Source organism: Cyprinodon tularosa, unplaced genomic scaffold (assembly GCF_016077235.1).
Source record: "Cyprinodon tularosa strain WSP-4 unplaced genomic scaffold, ASM1607723v1 ctg304, whole genome shotgun sequence".
Taxonomy (NCBI): domain Eukaryota; kingdom Metazoa; phylum Chordata; class Actinopteri; order Cyprinodontiformes; family Cyprinodontidae; genus Cyprinodon; species Cyprinodon tularosa.
In genome coordinates this window covers 1,134,520-1,156,256 of record NW_024039013.1, presented here as the reverse complement: position 1 = coordinate 1,156,256, position 21,737 = coordinate 1,134,520, and the positions used below count along the sequence as shown (strand labels likewise).

General features: G+C 37.6%; 1 protein-coding gene across 1 annotated transcript in view; it reads right to left on the bottom strand.

Annotated features, from left to right (window-relative positions):
- The window catches only part of ak5 (adenylate kinase 5), a 138,976-nt gene that overhangs the window by 50,701 nt on the left and 66,538 nt on the right, over nt 1-21,737 (bottom strand). Inside the window, exons 7-8 of the mRNA XM_038291972.1 lie at nt 16,665-16,755; nt 1,236-1,309 (exon numbers count right to left, since the gene is read on the bottom strand). Of these exons, the coding sequence (XP_038147900.1) occupies nt 1,236-1,309; nt 16,665-16,755 (165 nt within the window). The remainder of the gene's footprint in view (nt 1-1,235; nt 1,310-16,664; nt 16,756-21,737) is intronic.

Below are 21,737 nucleotides of genomic sequence, written 5' to 3'. Positions count from 1 at the left end.
CGACGCTTTGCATTGCACTTGGTGATGTATGGCTTGGATGCAGCTGCTCGCCCATGGAAACCCATTCCATGAAGCTCTCTGCGCACTGTTCTTGAGCTACATGAAGTTTGGAGGTCTGTAGTGATTGACTCTGCAGAAAGTTGGCGACCTCTTCGCACTATGCGCGTCAGCATCCGCTGACCCCGCTCCGTCAGTTTACGTGGCCTACCACTTCGTGGCTGAGTTGCTGTCGTTCCCAAACACTTCCATTTTCTTATAATACAGCTGACAGTTGACTGTGGAATATTTAGGAGCGAGGAAATTTCACGACTGGATTTGTTGCACAGGTGGCATCCTATCACAGTTCCACGCTGGAATTCACTGAGCTCCTGAGAGCGACCCATTCTTTCACAAATGTTTGTAAAAACAGTCTGCATGCCTAGGTGCTTGAATTTATACACCTGTGGCCATGGAAGTGATTGGAACACCTGATTCCAATAATTTGGATGGGTGAGCAAATACTTTTGGCAATATAGTGTATGTATGTGTATATATATATATATATATGTATATATATGTATATGTGTATATATATATATATATATATATATATATATATATATATATATATATATATATATATATATATATATATATAGGCGCAGATAGTTTAACTTGGTCAAAAAGAGGAAAGGAAAGATGTTTTGTGTCCTTCATGACAGATCAGAAAGAGGCTGGGGTTATTACTTCACCGACGGCGGCAGCATCCAGATGGAACAGAGCTGATTTGAAACACTGCCAAACGTTGCACAACATTGTCTGCTATCTCAGGACATTTACAGCGCTGAATCATCTGGCCTTTGAGATGGACTTACTGATGCCTCTTTTTTTTTTTAAAGCTACTTTTAGCCTGTCATTTATGTTATGATGCAAATAGGATATGCAAGAATATGAGAGCTCTGGATGTGGAAGTCAGGCTGTTATCTTGATGGTGGTTTTTATGTGAAATGTGATCAAAAAGAGCAGTGAGATATTAAAATACTGGTACTAAAGATATATAAAAAATGCCAAAGAGGAAGTTTGGAGGGAAGGTTCATTAACTGAAGGACACTTACAACAGGATTTCCTACATTCATTTTTAGGCTTCTAGAGGTTCCATCAGTCTTTTAGGAAAGAACCAAGTGTAACAGCTTCATGCATATTTAAATATAAAATCTATGTTTTCAGTTTGAATTAGCCCTGAGAAATCCTCTTACCTCATTGTCCTTGTAGGCTACCTCTGCCAGGCTGCCTGTTTCCCCCAGCAGACTGAGATCCAGCTCACTTGGACCTGAACACAGGAAAAATCCAATTATTCACACATAACCCACTCAGGATTCTCTCTATTAGCTTGGCACTTTAGAAACCTGCAAACAGACGTTAAACCATCTTTTAACAAGTATTATGTATCAGGTCATAATTAAAAAGATGTGGTATTTACCAGATTAAAATATTATTCAACTCCAAGTGCACAGCACACACACTAACTTTTATACATATATAGCTTATTGACCAAAGAAAAGTCCTTATAGAAAAGGTGTTTGGAAAAACAAAGTGCACTTTTTCTTCTTTTATTAGATTTACCAGATATTCACCTTATTGTTATAATCTTTAACACTGATTTGGAAGTTTCACTGGTCTGGAACATACAAGAATGATCCAAAACAATTCCAGGGTGAAAAGAAAACAGGGAAGCCTTTGAAGGGCCAGAACCGCATCCACCTCTTTAGGAGGCTGAGGTCCTTTGGAGTGACCAGATCCCTGCTTAAAACCTTCTATGACTGTGGTGGCATCAGCCCTCCTCTATGCTGTAGTCTCCTGGGCCCCTGGCTGCACAGAGCGGGACAAAAAGAGACTAAACAAACTAGTGAGAAAGGCCACTTCTGTCCTGGGCTGCACTCTGGACTCAGTGGAGGAAGTGGCTGAGAGGAGGGTGCTATCCAAGCTTACATCCTTCATGGACAACACCTTCCACCCTCTGCACCAGACTGTGGAGGAGCTGAGCACCCCCTTTAGTGAAAGACTTTTATACCCTGTTTGTAAAAAGGTGCACTACCGCAAAGCCTCTGCACGTTCTGACTCATTCAATATGTGATGTCAAACGCGCCCATGTTGAATGGGTCAAACCACTAGCTAACATTTGAAGGGATATATTTGAGATGGATTTTGTGGATGCTGAGAAGCAAACTGCATACAGCTCAACTCAGGCAACGATGCCAAAACCATATAAAAATAACCTTGTCAAGAATGAGCTCCAGCTACAAACGTACATAAGGGTGCTGCAGTTCTGTTTTGGCCACAGGTGGCAGTATCATTAGAAAACTCTGTAGTGCCTCTTTAAAGTAGTGGGGAAAACAATGTGCAAATGGCAGAACAAATAACAAAACACAGGTGCCCTGGCTGAGGGAAAATGATAAGAAAGCGATAAACCCTGCAAAAAACACACAAAGAGAACAATTTCAGCACTATAGAAACAATAACTAGAGAAGGTAAAGGAAAACCGCTGAGAAAACCCAATAACAAACCAAATTAAAAAGCAAAAATATAAGAATGTGGCAAACCCTAAAAATCCAAAGCAAAATCACATAATCTGCAGGACCTGACAATTGGAGCCACACGATACAGGTTATTTACCTCATTCTGTAGGATGAATTATGTATATTTGATCCTGGGATGGGTATACATGGCGACATGTAAGCTACAGATGTGCAAGCAAAACACTGCACATGAATAAAGCTAAGGATAGTTGCTTAAGTGTGAATGTGGCAGCAAAATACATCATCCTCACTAAAATAGATTTGCAAAGAAAGTGTAGATCCAAATGTTTGGTCAGACAGTAAAACAGAAACTTTGCTACTTCAAGCCTGATGATGAAGGATAAAAAAGAACTTCAGATTACAGCAGACTAAAATGGTCCCAGGAGGTCCAAACTAAAGAGTCAGCAGATTGTCAGAGTTCATCTGACTCTGCTGATATTACTCGGTCAGGCATGACAGCGTAGCAACATCTCTGGGTCGTGTCAGGTGGTGGGGAGCTTGTCAGCAGCACTTCAACGAGGAACTCGTGCCGCTGCTGCTGGGATAATCAGAGAGGACGGCCCAATCAGAGGACAACAGTCTGGTTCTCTCTGGGGAACTGAAACTAAAATTTTACAGGATTTTTTGTCCTTTAAGGAGCTTCATCAAGTCTTTTATTTTCCTTCTCTCAAAAGATAAAATTTAAAGGGCTCATTTAAAAAGTGAATTTAATCTCTTGATACAGATTTCATTTTAATCAGCATGAATTTAAGTGAAGTGTTGCAAAAATATTCCATCTCCTTTTTTACTTTTGCATCCCTGAATTTAAATATATTGAAAGGATCAGGACTGAAAGGATCAGTTCAAATGGCAGAAATTTCACATCGCTTTTACAAACCTGCATGTAACAGTATTAGGGGCAGACAGCAGCTAATTATCTCAGACCTGAGGCAAAGATCAGCTTTTAACAAGGTATTTTTAACATTCAAAGAGTAACTCGCTTGTTTTGAAGAGATAACAAAATGGTGCGAATGTTTTTGGCTTCAGCAATAATACCCTCTGCTATCATCAATCAGAGCTCATGTGTTGCCATGTTGCTTAGAAAAGCAATTTCAAAGCATAAAAACAGATTATTCTAGATTGCTAATTAAAAACAAAAAAGTGCATTTATTTGTAAATTTTGGCTTGTGTCAAGATATTTTTGTTTTGGAGATAGTTGGCTTAGCTAAACCTTCCCTTTAGAAAGAAAATAACTGTATTGAGTGGAGGATTAGTTAAGGGCATCTGCTTTCAAACCCTGATTCTGTCTTCTTTATTTTTTTCTTCTCAGTTTTCAATGTTTATTAAATCCTTAAACAACTAAACATACAGTGGAACCGACGTTGACAATATTGGTATTGTCAATTGAGATTTTTAATATTCCCTCTCCGTACTCCCCACACCCCAGCCAGCAGAGGGGGTAAAGCAAGAGAAAATATAGTATATATCTAAAAAAATTAATTAAGTAAATAGATATTGTAAATAAAAAGTTCATGCACACTTTACCTATTATTCTGGACCAATAGTGTTTGAGCCTTACCTCTCTGGTTCTAAGAACTGTTCCCACGTACTCTGATATGCTTCAGTCTCACCATTTATCTTGTGGATGAGTCGTTCGTAAAATGCGGTTTTTAAAAGCGCTGCATGCATTTCTGTATAGGTAGGGACATTTTGTCCTTTCCAGTGTCTTAATATAACTCACCTTTTCCGTGGTGAGAGCTATTTTAACCACTGTGCTTTTTTTGTTCCTATTTTGACGTTATAAACTAGGAGTTACAAAGTCCCAATGTAGGTGTCAAAAGTAAAGTTGGACTTAAGGGTGCTATTAATTTTCCAAATAACCTGCTGCCAATAACAAATTAGGTTCGGACACATGAGGAACATATGAAGCATGTCCCCCGGACTTTGTTTACATCGCCAGCATATCAGATTTACTTATTCTAGCTCTAAGTAATATAACCGGTGTCCAATATAATCGATTCAGATTTTGAACTGTATCAATTTGGAGAATGCATACCTCATGGGCTTCAACATTTGTTTGACTATTGCAGCCCACTGTTCCTCTGGGAACTTTTTGTTTAATTCAGATTCCCATACCTTTTTAGGTCCTTTATAAATATTGCAAGTGTTCTTAATCAGGTGGTTATAAATAGGACTTACTCATCATGGTGACTCTGTCAATTTATTAAGCATGATGTATATTGGTGATTCCGTGGGTGTGGTTACCTCAGGTTTCTTTAATTTTGTGAGGCAATCCCTTGTTTGTAGGAACCTCCAGAAAGCTTGGTAGTTTAGATTGAATAATTCTTGAAATTGTTGAAATGAAAGTAAGGTACCATTTAGGAAGAAGCAGTTTATACTGTCAATCCCTTTTGTATGCCAGCTCCTCCAGAAGATTTTCTCCTCTATTTTTATTATTGAGTTATGTCACACTGAGGCTGCTCCTTGAGTGAAGGGACAGGTGTTTGCTTTTTTATGTAAATGCTGCCAAACATTTTTAGTGCGAGTCATAATTGGACTGATTTGATTCCATCATTTGGATGTTAGGATAGATAAAGGCTTTAAATGGAGCATTTACTTCACCTTCCAAATTCACTCAGGTCGGGAAATTGTGGTTGTTTCACATAAGCGATTGTAAAAGCTTTCTGATATTTTCATGATAGTTGCATATTGGGTAGTCATAATCCTCCATAGTCTATTTTAGTTTGGAGTTTTATGAAAGACATTTCAGGCTTTTTCCCTCCGAAATAAAGTTGTTTATCATTTCATCCAGGGTCTTAAATATGTTTTAATGGTTTTAACAAGCTATTCCATAGTTAGGAGGTCCTTCTAGTTGTGTGGCACTCTCTTTGTATAGTTTCATCCAGGGTCTTAAATATGTTTTAATGGTTTAAACGAGTTATTCCATAGTTAGGAGGTCCTTCTAGTTATGTGGCACTCTCTTTGGATAGTTTCTAAACGGTTAACCCTAAAAAAAACCCTTCTGCTATATTTAGATCAAATTGTCCTTTGACGTGCTGCTTGTTTGGCATTTAATTGGCTGGATAATAATTTATCTGCTTTATCGCCTGATTCATACCATCTCTGTTTGATCCAGAAAAGAGAGTAATCTACTTTTTTGAGAATATTGTATTTAGCTCATATTTAGCACTGACTAATTTATCAAAGATTGATGGGTTAATGTTTTCCAGATATTCCCTCTGCAATAATATTTCATTTTCATACAGTTTAACTTTTGGGAATCTTGTATTTGATTAGAGAGGAGTGTTGTATCAGTATTCCCCTAATGTACACTTTAAACCATCATAAATTGAGTTTTGGCCTGCAGAATTAGTATTGTTTATAAAATATTCAGTAGTTAGTTCTTTGCGTTTTTTGCATAGGTCAACATAATTAATAAATTGTTATTCATCCTCCATCCCCTAGCCTTTTCTTAATGAGATCCCAATTGTAGGACTACATCTACTGTATGGGGGCATGGTCGGTTATTGCTATTGAACCAATATTGCAATTCCCAACACTTTAAATGAGAGAGTGTGAGATCAAAAAATTATTTATCTGACTATAAACAGAGTACCTACTCTGAGAGGAAGGTATAGTCTTGTGCTGAAGTATTTAGGAGTCTCCAAACATCTGATAAACCAGCATGTTTGCTCAGAGCTTTAATCGCTTCTTGGATTTTGCTGATTTTAGGAATTGATTTCCCAGATCTATCCAAAAAGACATCTAAGACTTGGTTGAAATTTCCTGCTAAAATAGTTGGGAAGTGTCCAAAATTCATAAGAATTGTCTTTAGCTGTAAGGAAAATTCTGGGTCCTCTATATCAGGCGCATATACACTCACCGGCCACTTTATTAGGTACCCCATGATAGTAACGGGTTGGACCCCCTTTTGCCTTCAGAACTGCCTCAATTCTTCGTGGCATAGATTCAACAAGGTGCTGGAAGCATTCCTCAGGGAGTTTGGTCCATATTGACATGATGGCATCACACAGCTGCCGCAGATTTGTCAGCTGCACATCCATGATGCGAATCTCCCGTTCCACCACATCCCAAAGATGCTCTATTGGATTGAGATCTGGTGACTGTGGAGGCCATTTGAGAACAGTGAACTCATTGTCATGTTCAAGAAGCCAGTCTGAGATGATTCCAGCTTTATGACATGGCGCATTATCCTGCTGAAAGTAGCCATCAGAAGTTGGGTACATTGTGGTCATAAAGGGATGGACATTGTCAGCAACAATACTCAGGTAGGCTGTGGCGTTGCAACGATGCTCAATTGGTACCAAGGGGCCCAAAGAGTGCCAAGAAAATGTTCCCCACACCATGACACCACCACCACCAGCCTGAACCGTTGATACAAGGCAGGATGGATCCATGCTTTCATATTGTAGACGCCAAATTCTGACCCTACCATCCGAATGTCGCAGCAGAAATCGAGACTCATCAGACCAGGCAACGTTTTTCCAATCTTCTATTGTCCAATTTCGATGAGCTTGTGCAAATTCTAGCCTCAGTTTCCTGTTCTTAGCTGAAAGGAGTGGCACCCGGTGTGGTCTTCTGCTGCTGTAGCCCATCTGCCTCAAAGTTCGACGTACTGTGCGTTCAGAGATGCTCTTCTGCCCACCGTGGTTGTAACGGCCGGTTATTTGAGTCACTGTTGCCCTTCTATCAGCTCGAACCATTCTGGCCATTCTCCTCTGACCTCTGGCATCAACAAGGCATTTCCGCCCACAGAACTGCCACTCACTGGATGTTTTTTCTTTTTTTCGGACCATTCTCTGTAAACCCTAGAGATGGTTGTGCGTGAAAATCCCAGTAGATCAGCAGTTCCTGAAATACTCAGACCAGCCCTTCTGGCACCAACAATCATGCCACATTCAAAGTCACTCAAATCACCTTTCTTCCCCGTACTGATGCTCGGTTTGAACTGCAGGAGATTGTCTTGACCATGTCTACATGCCTAAATGCACTGAGTTGCCGCCATGTGATTGGCAGCTTAGAAATTAAGTGTTAACGAGCAGTTGGACAGGTGTACCTAATAAAGTGGCTGGTGAGTGTATATTGGCTATGATAATATTTTGTCCTGTAATATTGACAAGCAGAATAAATACTTGACATTTTTTGTCTTTATATTCTTTCTTCACTTTAATTGAGAGATGTTTGGAAAATAGAATAGACACGGTTTGAAAGCATTGGCTTGTCCCAACCAGCTATATTTAATTCTGTTAATGTTTTTCTCTAACAAGTGTGTGTCTTGTAGGATCATCACATCTACTTTTTCTGTTTTAGATATTTAAGTACTGTGAGTCGTTTAGTATAGGAGCCCAGACCATTGGGAGGATACTTTAACTATGGTCCCCATTTATCAGTAATAGTAAAAAGGCCATCATTATAGGTTGTGTTTAGACATGTAATAAAAGAGAAAACAAAAAGAGCCTGGCTGAGATGGAGGAACCCAAAAACAAAAATTAAAACTGAACATGAACAAAAGTTTCTTTTGTAAAGTAACAGCACCTTAGGCCTTATGACGAGCATGGAGGTCTTCAGAGTGAGCCGCATCAGCCAACAATATATAGTAGTATAAGCGTCAAGAACGTCCATCAGAGCTTTGTTAATTCAAATTACCTAGATAGGAAGAAAAAGGGAAAAACACCAAAGGAGCTGGGCTATTTGAACTGTACATATTAAGGAATATGTGGAACATGATCATATACTGATTTAGATTTTTCTCCATCAGGAAAGCGAAGGAATCTCATCAAAATAGCATAAATATGTCCAGTTTAACAGAGTCCAGTTTCAGCGTGTATAATATGACTAACATTTTAGACAGTTGGAGGTTATAATTAGTGTTCTCTAAGAGGAGATATTTCCATTGATCATTGCAGCCTGTTTGTTTATTCACTTTCCTCCTGGGGTTGGTATTTATCTACCTTCTTTGCTGTGGTGGCGTCTTCAAAAGAGGGAGATCCAAAACACTGAGAGGTACTGCGTGGTATATTTCAGTCCCATGGCTCCACATACAGTATACGTCTGATCTTAAAAACTGTGTTCCTTTTTTCTTTGTACTTCTCTCGTGAAGTCAGGAAAGAATCCTATCTTATTTCCCCTTCAGTAAAAAGTTCCAACTTCTCCATCTCTGAGTCGTATTTTCTCCCTGTCCGCAAAGAGAAGGAATTTCACCAGGATGTGGTGGGGTCTGGCTGGTGTGCTTTGTCTTCTTTTAGCGTAGCAGGTATAATGTGAGCCCTCTTAATGACGATTTGATCTGTGTTGTGGTCTTGTGGGAGTAGGGATGGTACTACATCCATAACACACTCCATCACGTTGTTCCCCTTCTCAAATATCTCCGGGACACTCTTGATCCTCAGATTGTTTCTTCTTCTGTAATTTTCTTGGTATTGAACCTGAGGTTCCAGCTGAGCCTCCTTAGTTTGTGGCTGTGACATCATCATTAATTTTAGGGCCTGGTTTGCTCTTTAGCTGTGAATTTCTCCCTTTACTCATCTGTGCTGCTTAGTTTATGCCGTAGTTCTACAGGTTAAGCCTTTTGCAGAAAGTAGAAATGTAAAACTGGCCAATATCAGCTCTAGTTCTTCAGCGTGCGACCTACCCTCACTGCTTTGTCACAGATTCTGTCTTCTTTTAATAAACATAAAAAAATACATATGTACATATAAAAATATAAATATTTATTACCTCATTTATGTAGCGAGCTTTCATGGGAAATCATGACACAATTTGAGGCATATCTTATTTGGGAAACTCCTTTTTTTTTTAAATGTGTGTAACTCATAATCCATCCTGTAACCCCTCTAAGTCTGTTCAGTCTTTAAAATGTGTATCATATAACAGACTGTCTCTTTTTTAGGGAAAAGAGTGTGTCAGCTTGTTGTCAAGCAGCATGAGTGATTGTCAAGCACTGAAAAGAGAATGGGCCCTGAGTCTCATTATGTGCTCAAACCAAGCAATCTGACACACAGATTTTGAGGGAAACAGATGTGTGGGTGGTTTGTGGGTCAATCTAATTTTAAAAAATGGATTCCTGAAAAGCAGCCAATTTCCCTGGGTTTCTCACTGTAAAACAGATGTATCCTTAACATACAGTTTCTGACTCATCATTTATTCAAGTAAACACCCAAAAATATTTAGCACAGAGCAACAATCCCTGTTAATACCAATCCGTAATCGGAACATGCTTTTGCCAAAATGTTTGGTTTGCCATATGTTACCTTCATGGTGGCTTTGCAACCTCCTAATAAGAATCTGCTTCCTCCTCAGCAATTACTGTTCAACAATTACTAAAGCTGCCCATTACATAGAATTTTTTAAATAAAAAATAAATAAAAAAGAGAAAGAGCAGCTTGCTCAACAGTCCACAATAAAATATACTTTGAGGCTTCAATAGTTATGGATCATATCTTCAATCAGCCTCAGGATGTCTTCTGAAGTTTATCCCGTCTATTAATCAGGAGAAGAACACCCATCAGTTCTCCTTTGGAATGGGTTCTGGGCTACAGGTGTTCCAACTTGTTTTCTTTCAAACACATTTACTGCTGCTGCACAACTACAAACATATACTGGGGAAAAATACTATCTGGGTTATTGGATGGATGGATGGATGGATGGATGGATGGATGGATGGATGGATGGATGGATGGATGGATGGATGGATGGATGGATGGATGGATGGATGGATGAATGGATGGATGGATGGATGGATGGGTGGGTGGATGGATAGGTAGACAGAAGGATGGTGGAATGATGGATGGATGGATGGATAAATTGATGGATGGGTGGGTGGATGGATAGGTACACAGATGGATGGTGGAATGATGGGTGGATGGATGGATGGATGGATGGATGGATAAATTGATGGATGGATGGATGGATGGATGGGTGGGTGGATGGATGGATGGTGGAATGATGGATAGGTAGACAGATGGATGGTGGAATGATGGATGGATGGATGGATGGTCTGGTGGGTGGATGGGTGGGTGGGTGTATGGGTGGATGGATGGATAGGTAGACAGATGGATGGTGGAATGATGGATGGATTGGTGGATGGTTGGGTGGATGGATAGGTTGGATGGATGGGTAGACAGATGGATGGTGGAATGATGGATGGATGGATGGATGGGTAGAAAACACTCACTGAACTAAAATGTACCAAATAAGCAATATATGACATATAACTCAAAATTTTCAGTGTCGATTCATCCTATAAAGGATTCTACAGTGAAGAAATGATAATTGTGTCCTGTTAAAACAAGCTTGTTTGATCAGTTTTACAAGTAACACCCACTCTTTGTTATAAAACACTTTTTTAACACATGCAACTCTGCCAACTCATTCCACTGCCAAAGGTCAAATTTATTTCTTTTAGATAACCGTCTTATAAAACCCATCAGTGAAATCACAGAAACACCTTCGGAACGACCAAATGATCGCACCTTTCAAATCAGCATTACCTGTTTACTGTGAACCACAGCGCTGTGAGCAGCTGCTCGTCAGATATTACATAACAGCCTACAGCGTCTCTGTTTCTCTCATAGGGACCAACTCTATGAATCTGGCTGCCTCTCCAGGTTGTGTGTCATCCAGGATGTCTGTGAGTGATGGGACGTTTTTCTTTCCCCGGGTGAATATGGACCTTTTAGGTGAAGCTAATCTGCAGACCACATATTCCGGTAATTAAGATGAAGAAGCTTTGATTCAGTGCTTGGCAGAATTTTCCTCAGTTTCTTTACATTTGGCCTCCAAGCAGCCAGACTTTACTTTAATCATCCAAAGTGGCCATGATCAGCAGTTTTTATCTGATTTGAAAATAAAAATAGGATTTTGATTCAAGTGCAAACATCTTAGACTTATAAAATCATTATTGATCATAAAACATCTCCTCTGATATCAACCAGAGGCTCTATTTGGTTCTTAAGAAAATCCTCTTAACAATAAATCTGTTCACATTCAACCAATAAAAATTGATTTCCTCACCTTACAATCCACATCAATCTGTTTCATGGGAGACTGTCATAGACCAAAAAGAGGCAGAAGCATATTTAGCCTTGCTAATTTAAATCACATGGTTTCACAAAACTTCTAAACTTAAAACTGTTTTAAGTCTTTTAAGAAATGTATTAAGCAGAATCTTTGTTTATTCTTTCCAAAATAGCTTAAACTTAGACTAGATGGACCGCAGAAAAGCTTTGAGCAACTTTCCTTCTATCCTGTTCTCAAAGAAAAAGGGCTGCCCACAGCATCATGTTGCCACCACCATGTTTCATCACACTGGATGTGTTCGCTTAAATGTCCAGTTATTTCTATCAAAGAATTTTCTTTCATAATATTTTTTTTGGCTTGAAGAAAACTGCCAACTAGATTTTCTGCAGGCAGATGCTTTCTTTTCCCCCTAATCTTTAAACATTGTGCTGATGACGGATTCTCCAACTGTAGCTGTGGATTCTTGTCCTTTCCTCTGGGTTACCACAGGCCAATAAGAGCTCAGCCACCCTGATGAGTAACTCTCCTCAGTTATTGCATCACAATATTCTACACCAGCTGTTTATCTTCTGTGTGAACCTAACTAGAAACCATATTTCTTCTAGCCTTCTTCATGCTTCATGTGGTGCACAAAGTTCCCCCATCCTCATCCACCATAATCCTCCAGTTCATCCATACCTTTCAGATATCTCCATTAATGACAACAGCCATCTCATCTTCAGTAAAAGTGACCATTTGCAAAATCTAAAATTAATTTTAGCCTCTCCTAAGGCTTGATAAACAGATCTATGACTATATGTTCAGTTCAGACGGAGGGAGAAAACGCCTCATCTCAAGATTCACTCTACAGTCAGAAGGACAGCTGTGAGATTCTGCTTCATTGAACATTTTTCTTGAGTTCTGCTGTGGTCTAACATCTCACCAATGCATTATTTATTGCACTACTTCCATATCAGAGCCCAGTCTGGCTGACTGTCGGGGCATCTCTGGCCAAACTATACACTGTGTTCTGTTCCTTTATCCACATCTCAATATATTGCATCAAGCTCACCAAACCAACTATTCTCCTCGCAAGCCTCCATCCTAAAGTCCCCCCAGATAACCCATCTCCTCCATCCCTTTATTCAAAACACCTTTAAGCTCACATGTTTGTGTCTGAGATCTTCATAGAATAACTTTACACAACAATCACATTGCTAAAGCAGGTGGGCCACATATGGGTCATTCCGCCAGCTCATGTACATTTGGCATTTTTGGGTTTATTTTGACTTCAGAGGACCATAGAAAAAAATATATATTGCATATATCTTGATAGAAAACATCCAGGGCTTCTGAAGAAATCTAAATATACACATGTCAGCCCATAAATAGCCCCTAAAATGTAAAAAAAAATCACAAAAAAACCCCAGCATTATTTATTTTACAATTCCCTGTATTTCAAGGCATGTGCTTTTAACATAGGCAGGGGTAGAGCACCATACGCTACCTTAAACAATTGCTATGCCTTTTTATAAATTGAAATAGTCACTGTAATGTGCGTGACGAAACTTTTGAGATGCCAGAATGTGCTCTTAAATAATTGTCTCAACTATTTAATTCCTCTGCCTCTATGGGGGTTTAGAATCTCTGTTCCCATGCATAGAGATGTCTGTGGCATGCACTCGCTTAACGTAGGCCTACGTAATCCTACAATAACATTATATTTAACACCATATATTTATTAAAAATGCTTTTCAGTAAAAGTCAACAGCAATAACTGAAATAACAAACGATAATTTTATTCAAAATGTATTTATTATAAATGCTCAACAATTCCTGTAATCAATAAATAGCACGATGAAAGAAATAATGTCTCATCATCGGGATTTGCTCCGTGATCAGAGGAAATGTTACTTGGCGCCGAACAATGGTGAAAATTGAAAGTTCAATTTAATATAATACAACTCTGTGAATAGTTCCGTCTGAGATTAATGAAAATAGTTGTTTTAATGGTTATAGAGTCAGATATGTGGCGGTAATGTTTGATTTATCTAAAGGTTTTTATCTGTTACTGTGGAGATGAGTTTGGCTGTAATTTAAGGACAGATTCTAATATATCTGTCCTTAAATATCTGTACTATAGATTCTAATATATCTGTCCTTAAATTTCTGTACTATAAATCTGATAGGAGTTAAATTTTTTTATTGCTGTTTTGCACAATATGCTTAACTAAGTATTTTTTGTTGTTGAATATTAGAGATTTTGCAGATATATTTTGTACATACAATGTTTAGATTTACTTATATATTTCTATCCCTTTTATGGAACAGAAAATCCCTTTATTGTCCCACAATTGGCAAATTTACAGCAGTAGAAAGATTATAAAAAATTGTCACACAAATGTGGACCTTAGAAAAATGTATAAGAATAACATAATAGGGAAGAGTTAAAATATAAAAAATAAAATTCTGTAAAGTGTTTTAACAATATAAAGCTGGAGAATAAATAACCACTATACAGCTATGGACATTTTTACAGGAATGGATACTTGAAAATAGCAGCAACATCAGAGATGTGCAGAATGACAGCAGCATGTTATTTAACTGACTAAGGTTTCTATCATTACATTTGATTTGATTTGTTCCTGCTCCCGGTGGTTGGAACCTTTATTCCACTCTGGATTCCTGTGAGTGTAGTCATTGTTCACTTTAACTTTTAAAAAAATAAATAAATAAACAAACCGTTTTGAAAACCTCGGTATTCATTCTTTTCCTGCTTTGTGTGTCAACTTACACGGTTGCTAAGCAACAGAGCATACGGTGGTAAAACCCGCCGAAGGGTGGACTTGTTTGAATTCACAGACAAAACTCTTCCGGCCTCCTTATTTTCAAGGACTTCAAAGGATCCAGTCTAGGTAGACCGCGTCCTTGGAGGATGCAGCCCAGGTTTTCGAACAGAGCCTCTGATTAAGAACAGGGCTGCCCGCACTGACGCGGCTCAGGGATTACGTCACACGCAGCGTTGAAAAAATCAGGACTTTTCCTCACTTTCTAAAAAAACCCGGGACGCCCGGGACAGGACGTGAAATACGGATATGTCCCGGGAAATACGGACGTTTGGTCACCCTAGTCTATATATGTTTAAGCAGACATCCCTTTATTGTATTCAAGTGTTTTTTACTTAGTTATATGCATTACCTACCATAATGTCCACATTCAAACACAACCTTTTGGCACCTTTCTCCTATTTCTGAGTAATTTCGAGCAGTTTTAATCAAATTCTTGCCATTTTTAAATGGTTTTTAATGCTTTACAAAATTTCTTTATTTTCTAAGATTTAAATGTGTTTGAGGAGCACTTGGGTGGCTATTATAAGCACAGTGCCTGTTTAGACCTGTTTGTGTAATAAACATCAAGCACATTACACATTTTAAATAATTTTTCTATGATATTGGCATTTTACAATATTTTACAATATTTATAATACAATATTTTTTTTTCTTTTTATCTCATTGGGGCTTCTAATGTAGCACTCTAACCTCAAAGCAGTCTGGTTCTGTTTTAATGTAGATGGTAAAGGAGCAAAAACTGTTTCGTCACGCACATTATATTACACAATGGTGTGAAAATTGTAAAAAAAAAGTGCTGTTGTTTTTTTTCGAGGGGCTGTGAGCACCCAAACTGGCCACATATTGGTTGTAAAATTGTTTAAAACAATAGACCAGAGTGTTTAGAGCATGTCCATAAAGTTTGAAGTTGATATAAAAGGTGAGGCCTTCTGTGGTTGTATTATCTATGTATACTGACATGTAATGTGTGTGACATTTAATTGTGTAAAAGCTTGTTTTGGTTTTTGTAAAAGGCCTACGGTTGAACTGAGATCCTCCTCAGGGTATGTAATGTTTGTAGTAGTAGTAGTAGACATGTGTGACAGGTAATTTAAACCCTTTTAAGCATTGTTAAGGCAAATCTTTTTAACTTTTGACCCTGATGATGAAAGTGAATAATATTATAAATATGGATAGTTTTAATGGAAGAAGTGTAAAGTTAGGCTTCTGTTTCAGAAATTTTTGTAAAATACAAGGTTAGGAAATATTTAAAGTGCCATATCTTTAAAAATATTCAAATGTTGACAACAATTTCTGTAGCCCCAAATGTACGTAGGCTGGGGGAAGCACTCATATCTCATTTATATTTCCTAAACCTTTTGAGTCTGATATATAATCATTATGTAGCTGCATGAAGCTGACACCCCACCAACACAAAAAAACCTCTGCAAATAGACTGAATGGTTAGTGCAGATTTCTGCTGAAAAAATAGTTGGTTGTGCAACTTTTATTGAAGGACTAAGCTCTAAAACCAATTTGGTTCAAATCAGAGCGTAGTGAGGGATCGTGACATCATTGACTGAAATATTTATTAATTATATCTTAAAAACAAAGGCAGCACAAATGTCGGTTGCAACAGCACGAATCTGCACTAATGAAGCACTAAAAAAGGAGACCACTTTGGTTCAATTCGTAGTTTAATGGGCGGATGGTGACCTCTGGATGATCTAAAAAAATAATCTTTAATATCTAATAAGCATAAGTAGCACACATTCAATTTTTTTGTGCACAAATCTGCATAAGCGTAGCACTAGACATTCAGTCTATTTTCAGGTTGTTTTTTTTTTTACAAGGGTGGGCAGTCAAGTTCAAGCAGCTTCATTAAGTACCTTTTCTTTGGCACCAGTGGCCTCTGTTTGACACTGTGCTTGCAGGGTTATGGGGTAGAGAGAGAAAAGGGGGAAGACATTTCGCAAAGGGCCACAGGACAGAATTCGAAGAACTGAGCCCTCAAAGCATATGTCGCAAGCTCTACCCTTGTGCAACTGACAATACAAGTCCACAATTATTTATGCTGTAACTTGAAAAACTAGTAATACGCTACAGGAGTGCTGAAACTTGCTGCATTACCAGGCACTTTGTATTTTACCCTGGAAATGATTATTTAATACTTTTATATGCACCAACATCCTATTTTTAGTTTAAAAACAAACTTTTTAGAGGAGCCAATAAGTCATTCACAATTACTGCATGTCACAGTTAACGAATAATGAGCTGATCTTACCAGCGGCGGGCTCTTTGGAGGGAAACAGCTTGTTATCCAGAGTCATGCTGATGTCACAGAAAACCTCCTCTTCATCTCGATCAGCATCCAGCTGAAACAGGTAAAAGGAAAATGATCTTAAGTGTGGCGTTTAAAACTTTCTCGACATTACTCTTTGTGCTTGACCTTCGTTCCTGCACTTTAAGGCTGAGTTTGACAGACGAATGAGGGGTTTCAAATGATTTTAGGTACTGGAAGCTGTGCTCTCAATTTATTCTGTATTCAGAGCACACCTGAAGCTTTTATAAAAGTACATTTATGAGCTTCCCCTCTGTGTCAGTCGGCTGCTTTCAGAACCCTCAGAAGTCTGTCTCACTTCCTCTGCATGATCAGCACTTGCAAATAGGGCCGTGAGGGATAAGGTGTCTGAGTGAACTTGAGACTTTCCTAATCTGCTTCTAGCAGATCCGATGTTCCATTCAGAGTAAAAAATGTTGCTGGAAGGCAGAGTGTGACCTCCTGCTGGTGGAAACAGCTGAAACTAAAACTGAAACGACTTAGTTGAGAGAGGGAGTAAATTTATAAAAAGCGAAGCCCTTAGCTGACTTCCAGACTCCTCTGGAGGTAACCATAGTAACCCCCCCCCCCCCGCCAAAAAAAAAGAAATATATATAAAAATACATGAAAATAATATATATATAAGAAAAAGAAAGAAAAGAAAACAGAATGAGATCCTGTATACAAGTGTGAGATGGGTGGGAGACTCCCCCGAGTCTGTGGAAATATGTCCCCATTTATATCAGCTCTTACAGACATATTTTTAATGTATTTTTATTTATTTTTTTAACCTTTAACTGTGTTATTTTTAGCTTTTATGATGTGGAACTAATAAGTGCCTAAGATGAACATAAGGGTATCTACAGTCGAAAAAAAATGTTGGAAACCACATATATACCACTGCTCAAAGACCTCACAATACGCAATCCCTGACATGCGTTAAGTAAAATACATAAAAAAATGTTATGCAGTAATGTGACATACTGCTGCTGGTGGAAACAGCACTCAGTGCAAGAACAGAGGTCTATTAGAAACATACTATAAAAAAAAGCAGTCCAGATGTACACCTTAACAAAAAGAGCAGATCTGGATGCCAAGAAATAATGAGACACTAATAACATATCAGCTGATTTAAAGGGGAAAATGTTAACATTCATTATAAAATGTTGGTGAAGCTGTCAGTTTCCTGCAATCCAACTCAGTGGGAAGTTCTCCTCTGAAATAAATAAACCAGAATTTATGCTATTTATGTGGTGCAGTTCTGACATTCAGGTAAAAAATTATTTTCTTTTTTTATTACAACTTTTCACATTACAATGAAATTTGACCTCTGCATTTAAGTAATCTCTTATGGAGCAGTTGGTCACCGGTGTTTGTGAAGACAATATGCACCGACTCGACGGGCTGCAAAATGACCTAACCCTTTAAATCTCTGATGAAAGCATTACGTTTTCATAAATATATAATGCCCAAACTTTTGTTACCCTTGCATTTCCCTTTGTCTTTTTTATACTTAGTGTTGTAACAGAAAATGAGGAAATAAAGGGGTTAGATAAGTAAATATAATAACTGGTAATACTAACAAACATAATAAAATTTCCGCCAGCTTGTTTTTTTCAGGTTTCTGTTGTTCAGCAGTGGAGCGAGAATGCTGAAATATGACAAAGGGTAACATGCACTGCCACACACTTTCCCTTCTTCAACACAGCTGATTCTGGCTGCAGTTCAGGAAAAGCCTTTTAATCAGCTATCATGGAAATGAGCTGTGCTGGAGCAGGGAACCCTCTAAAACCAGCAGGAGAGCGACCCTCCAGGACCGATTTTTGGCCATGCCTGTCTTAATACTTCACACATAGTGAGCAAATGTTAAACCAAGGGCGTAGGTTTGATTTCAACTTTGGTAGGGACAATATTCTTCAGTTTCATTGGTCCTTTGCAAAAATATCCATGCTCTTTTTTATGCTTAATGTGAGCTTCAGGGCTCATTTTGTTTAAAGAGAACAGCAGCATTTCTTGCTACATTAATACAAATCTTATAAGCACTACATGCACTAGATGCTGTTTATCAATATTTAAAGCATCACTGGCTCTGATGGATGTGGAATTAGGACTTTTTCCACTTTGAAAAGGATTGCATTTAAATTTACCTGCGACTAAGACAGTGTCTGTTTAACCAAATATAGTCTATAATATGTGGATTTATCCTGTGTTTTCCTCTGAAGATATAGAATTGTGCAGAGGTAAAACCCACTCTTATTTGTTTTATCTAATATGCTCTCTCTGGATCATGCAAAATAATACATTCAAGGGACGGAAAATAAATGTAGTGTATTTACATGTGGAACTAGAAGAGGAACTGACACTGAGCATTTAAAGTATTAATATTAGAAGTTGTACATCTGGGCTGTAGTTACTCTGTGTAGCTAATTTCATGTATTTTATCTATGGCTGAAACAATTAATCATATTAACAAATTATTTAAATAATCGTGAACTAATTTAGTAATTGATTAATCATAAACTGGAGTATAGGGCCACTAAAATGTGCCTTTAGCCGACCCACTTAGAGCAGGAATTATACCAAGATTGTAAAAAATATGTAAACATTTAGCATTTAAAAAGTAAAAAAAAAAAAAGTTTTTGTCTGTCAATATTCTCCATCCAGAACTCCTCCAAAGGAAACGTTTAAACGTTTCTGTTTCACCTGGTTTCATTTCATAAAAGATCTTCTTTCAGGAGCCTTTGGCTATCTGATTAAAAGATAAAACAAAAGAAATCCTAACGTTGTTAACTTACATTTCTCAAGTTCCACAAATCAAAAAACTCTCTCCTGCTTCTTTACAGAACTCCAATCAGAAGCTTTCGGCTGTTTTAGCGTAGATAATAAGTTTTTTAATTTGGACTAGTTTCGTAGCCCAATATTAATTTATTTTAGCGTCTTTTTTTTTTCGCGCTCCAAGCACCCGCGCGCGCACATACAGACTAGAAAACACGCAATCAGAAAGAGAGAAGGCGGAACTTAAGGCAGAATAATCAGAGAGTTAAACCGAGAGGAAAAGAAGCGGCTGCTGTATAGTAAATTATAAACATGTTGTTCACATCCGATTATTGGTAGGGACAAATAGGTCCGTCCAAAATTTTGGTAGGGACATGTCCCTATGGTCCCTATGCAAACCTACGCCCATGTGTTAAACATTTTAAATCCTTTCAGACGTTATTCGATTCTCTACTGCCTCTTTAAACATCTTTTATTGTGCTCTTTTTGCCAACAATAAAGGCAGATTTTGGTTTTAGGCTTTATAGCTAAACTGATGGCTTTAGATCAAAGCAGTAAAAAGAAACAGTTTTACATTTTTAAGTGATCTTGTTAGTCAACACATCCTATCTTTAAAAATTGTACATTCACCGTAATAGTAAATACGTACCAAACTGTGACTTGTATACATTTTACATCTTTAGTAAAAAGGTGAAAAAGAGCATGTCTTTATACATACAGTATAAAGCAAAATTTAAGCGAAGAAAAAGTAAAAACAGGCTAATGTGTCTAGACTAGGTCTGGATAATTAGAGACAATATAAATTCTCCAAAAGCAAAAACACACTACAGACTAACCCTAAAGAAGCACTCATGAGGTCAGCTTTATAATTATGGATATTACACAAAATGTCATACTGTAGATGGAAGTACTTTAAATTTATTTAAATATGTATGCAAACAAGCACCCCTCGCGACCCCAATTGGGACAAGCGTGTAAGATAATGGATGGATGGATGGATGTATGCAAACAATTTCTAAATAAATGATAAAGACAAAAGTATGTTTTACGTTTGTAATCTAAATGGAAAACGGAATTTTTTTTTTTATATTTCACCTGGAGCTTTTAGCAGCATCTCCTTCTGTACTAAACAGCCATTTTTATAACTTTATGATCTGATTGTTCAGGAGTGTTATCAAGGAGTTGAAGTTACAAATCCATTACAGTAGATGCTGTTTGTAGAGCTGTCAGTGGGCCGATTTAACCTTAAATAAAAGCATTTGTTAAGGACATTTAGAACAGAAAAACTCGTGAGCATAGTTTTACCTTAGTTTGTCTTAAAAGGAGATTTGTATTTTTTATTTTTTTTATTAAATGCTTACAGTGGGCTTTATTTTAACAAACCTAAGAGCTAAACTCACTCAGGGAATATTAATTTAGATCAGTCTTATTTTCTAGAGCGACAGGACGGCTTCATAATCTCAACAGCCAGTTATCTTCACTCACTGCAATTTGCACTTGGTCACTTCAGACATGTAGAGATTTTTGTATCTGCATGATTTGTCATCAGTGATAAAGAAACAGCAGCTAATATATAAATGATATGTGTGAGAGGGAGAACTTTGTGAAAACACAGAAAACATTGGTTATTGTTGTTCAGCTAAAACATTTCAACAGAGGCAAAATCAGGAAGGCCTAATACAATAAATACAATCAATTGATTGACTCATAGAGGTGAGTATTGATAATTTAGTTATCCCAGCTAAGCACTGATCATTTCTAACAATGGGTAACAGCCAGCGTTTATAAGAGACATTAAAGTTTCATACGCTTCAGTTGACATTTAAAGAAAAGAGGCTACTTTAATAATAAAGGTCTCTATTGGGCAAAAGCAATTAAGGCTCACATATGATTTCACATATGATTCTGACAGCTGAGATAATTCCCATTATATCCTCTGGTGAAGAGGATACCAAACAGTCAGATGAAACACTTTTTTAATTCAGATATTTAAAATATTCTACTGTTTCTTAACAGTGTGCTGGCAATAGCTGCTAATTTTTCCTTTCATAGATTTGGGTCACAATGTTTGATTTTTAACAACTGTGAAAACTGTAAAAAAAAAAAAAAAACAGGAAATAAAACCAGATAAAAAGCATATAACGCATACCAATAAATATTTTTTAAAAATTATGAATTTACGTACTCAGAAGAAGTACACTGAAATACAATGGTTGCAAAGGATGAGAAATGGAAACATGCTGACAGAAAATAGAGGTATGA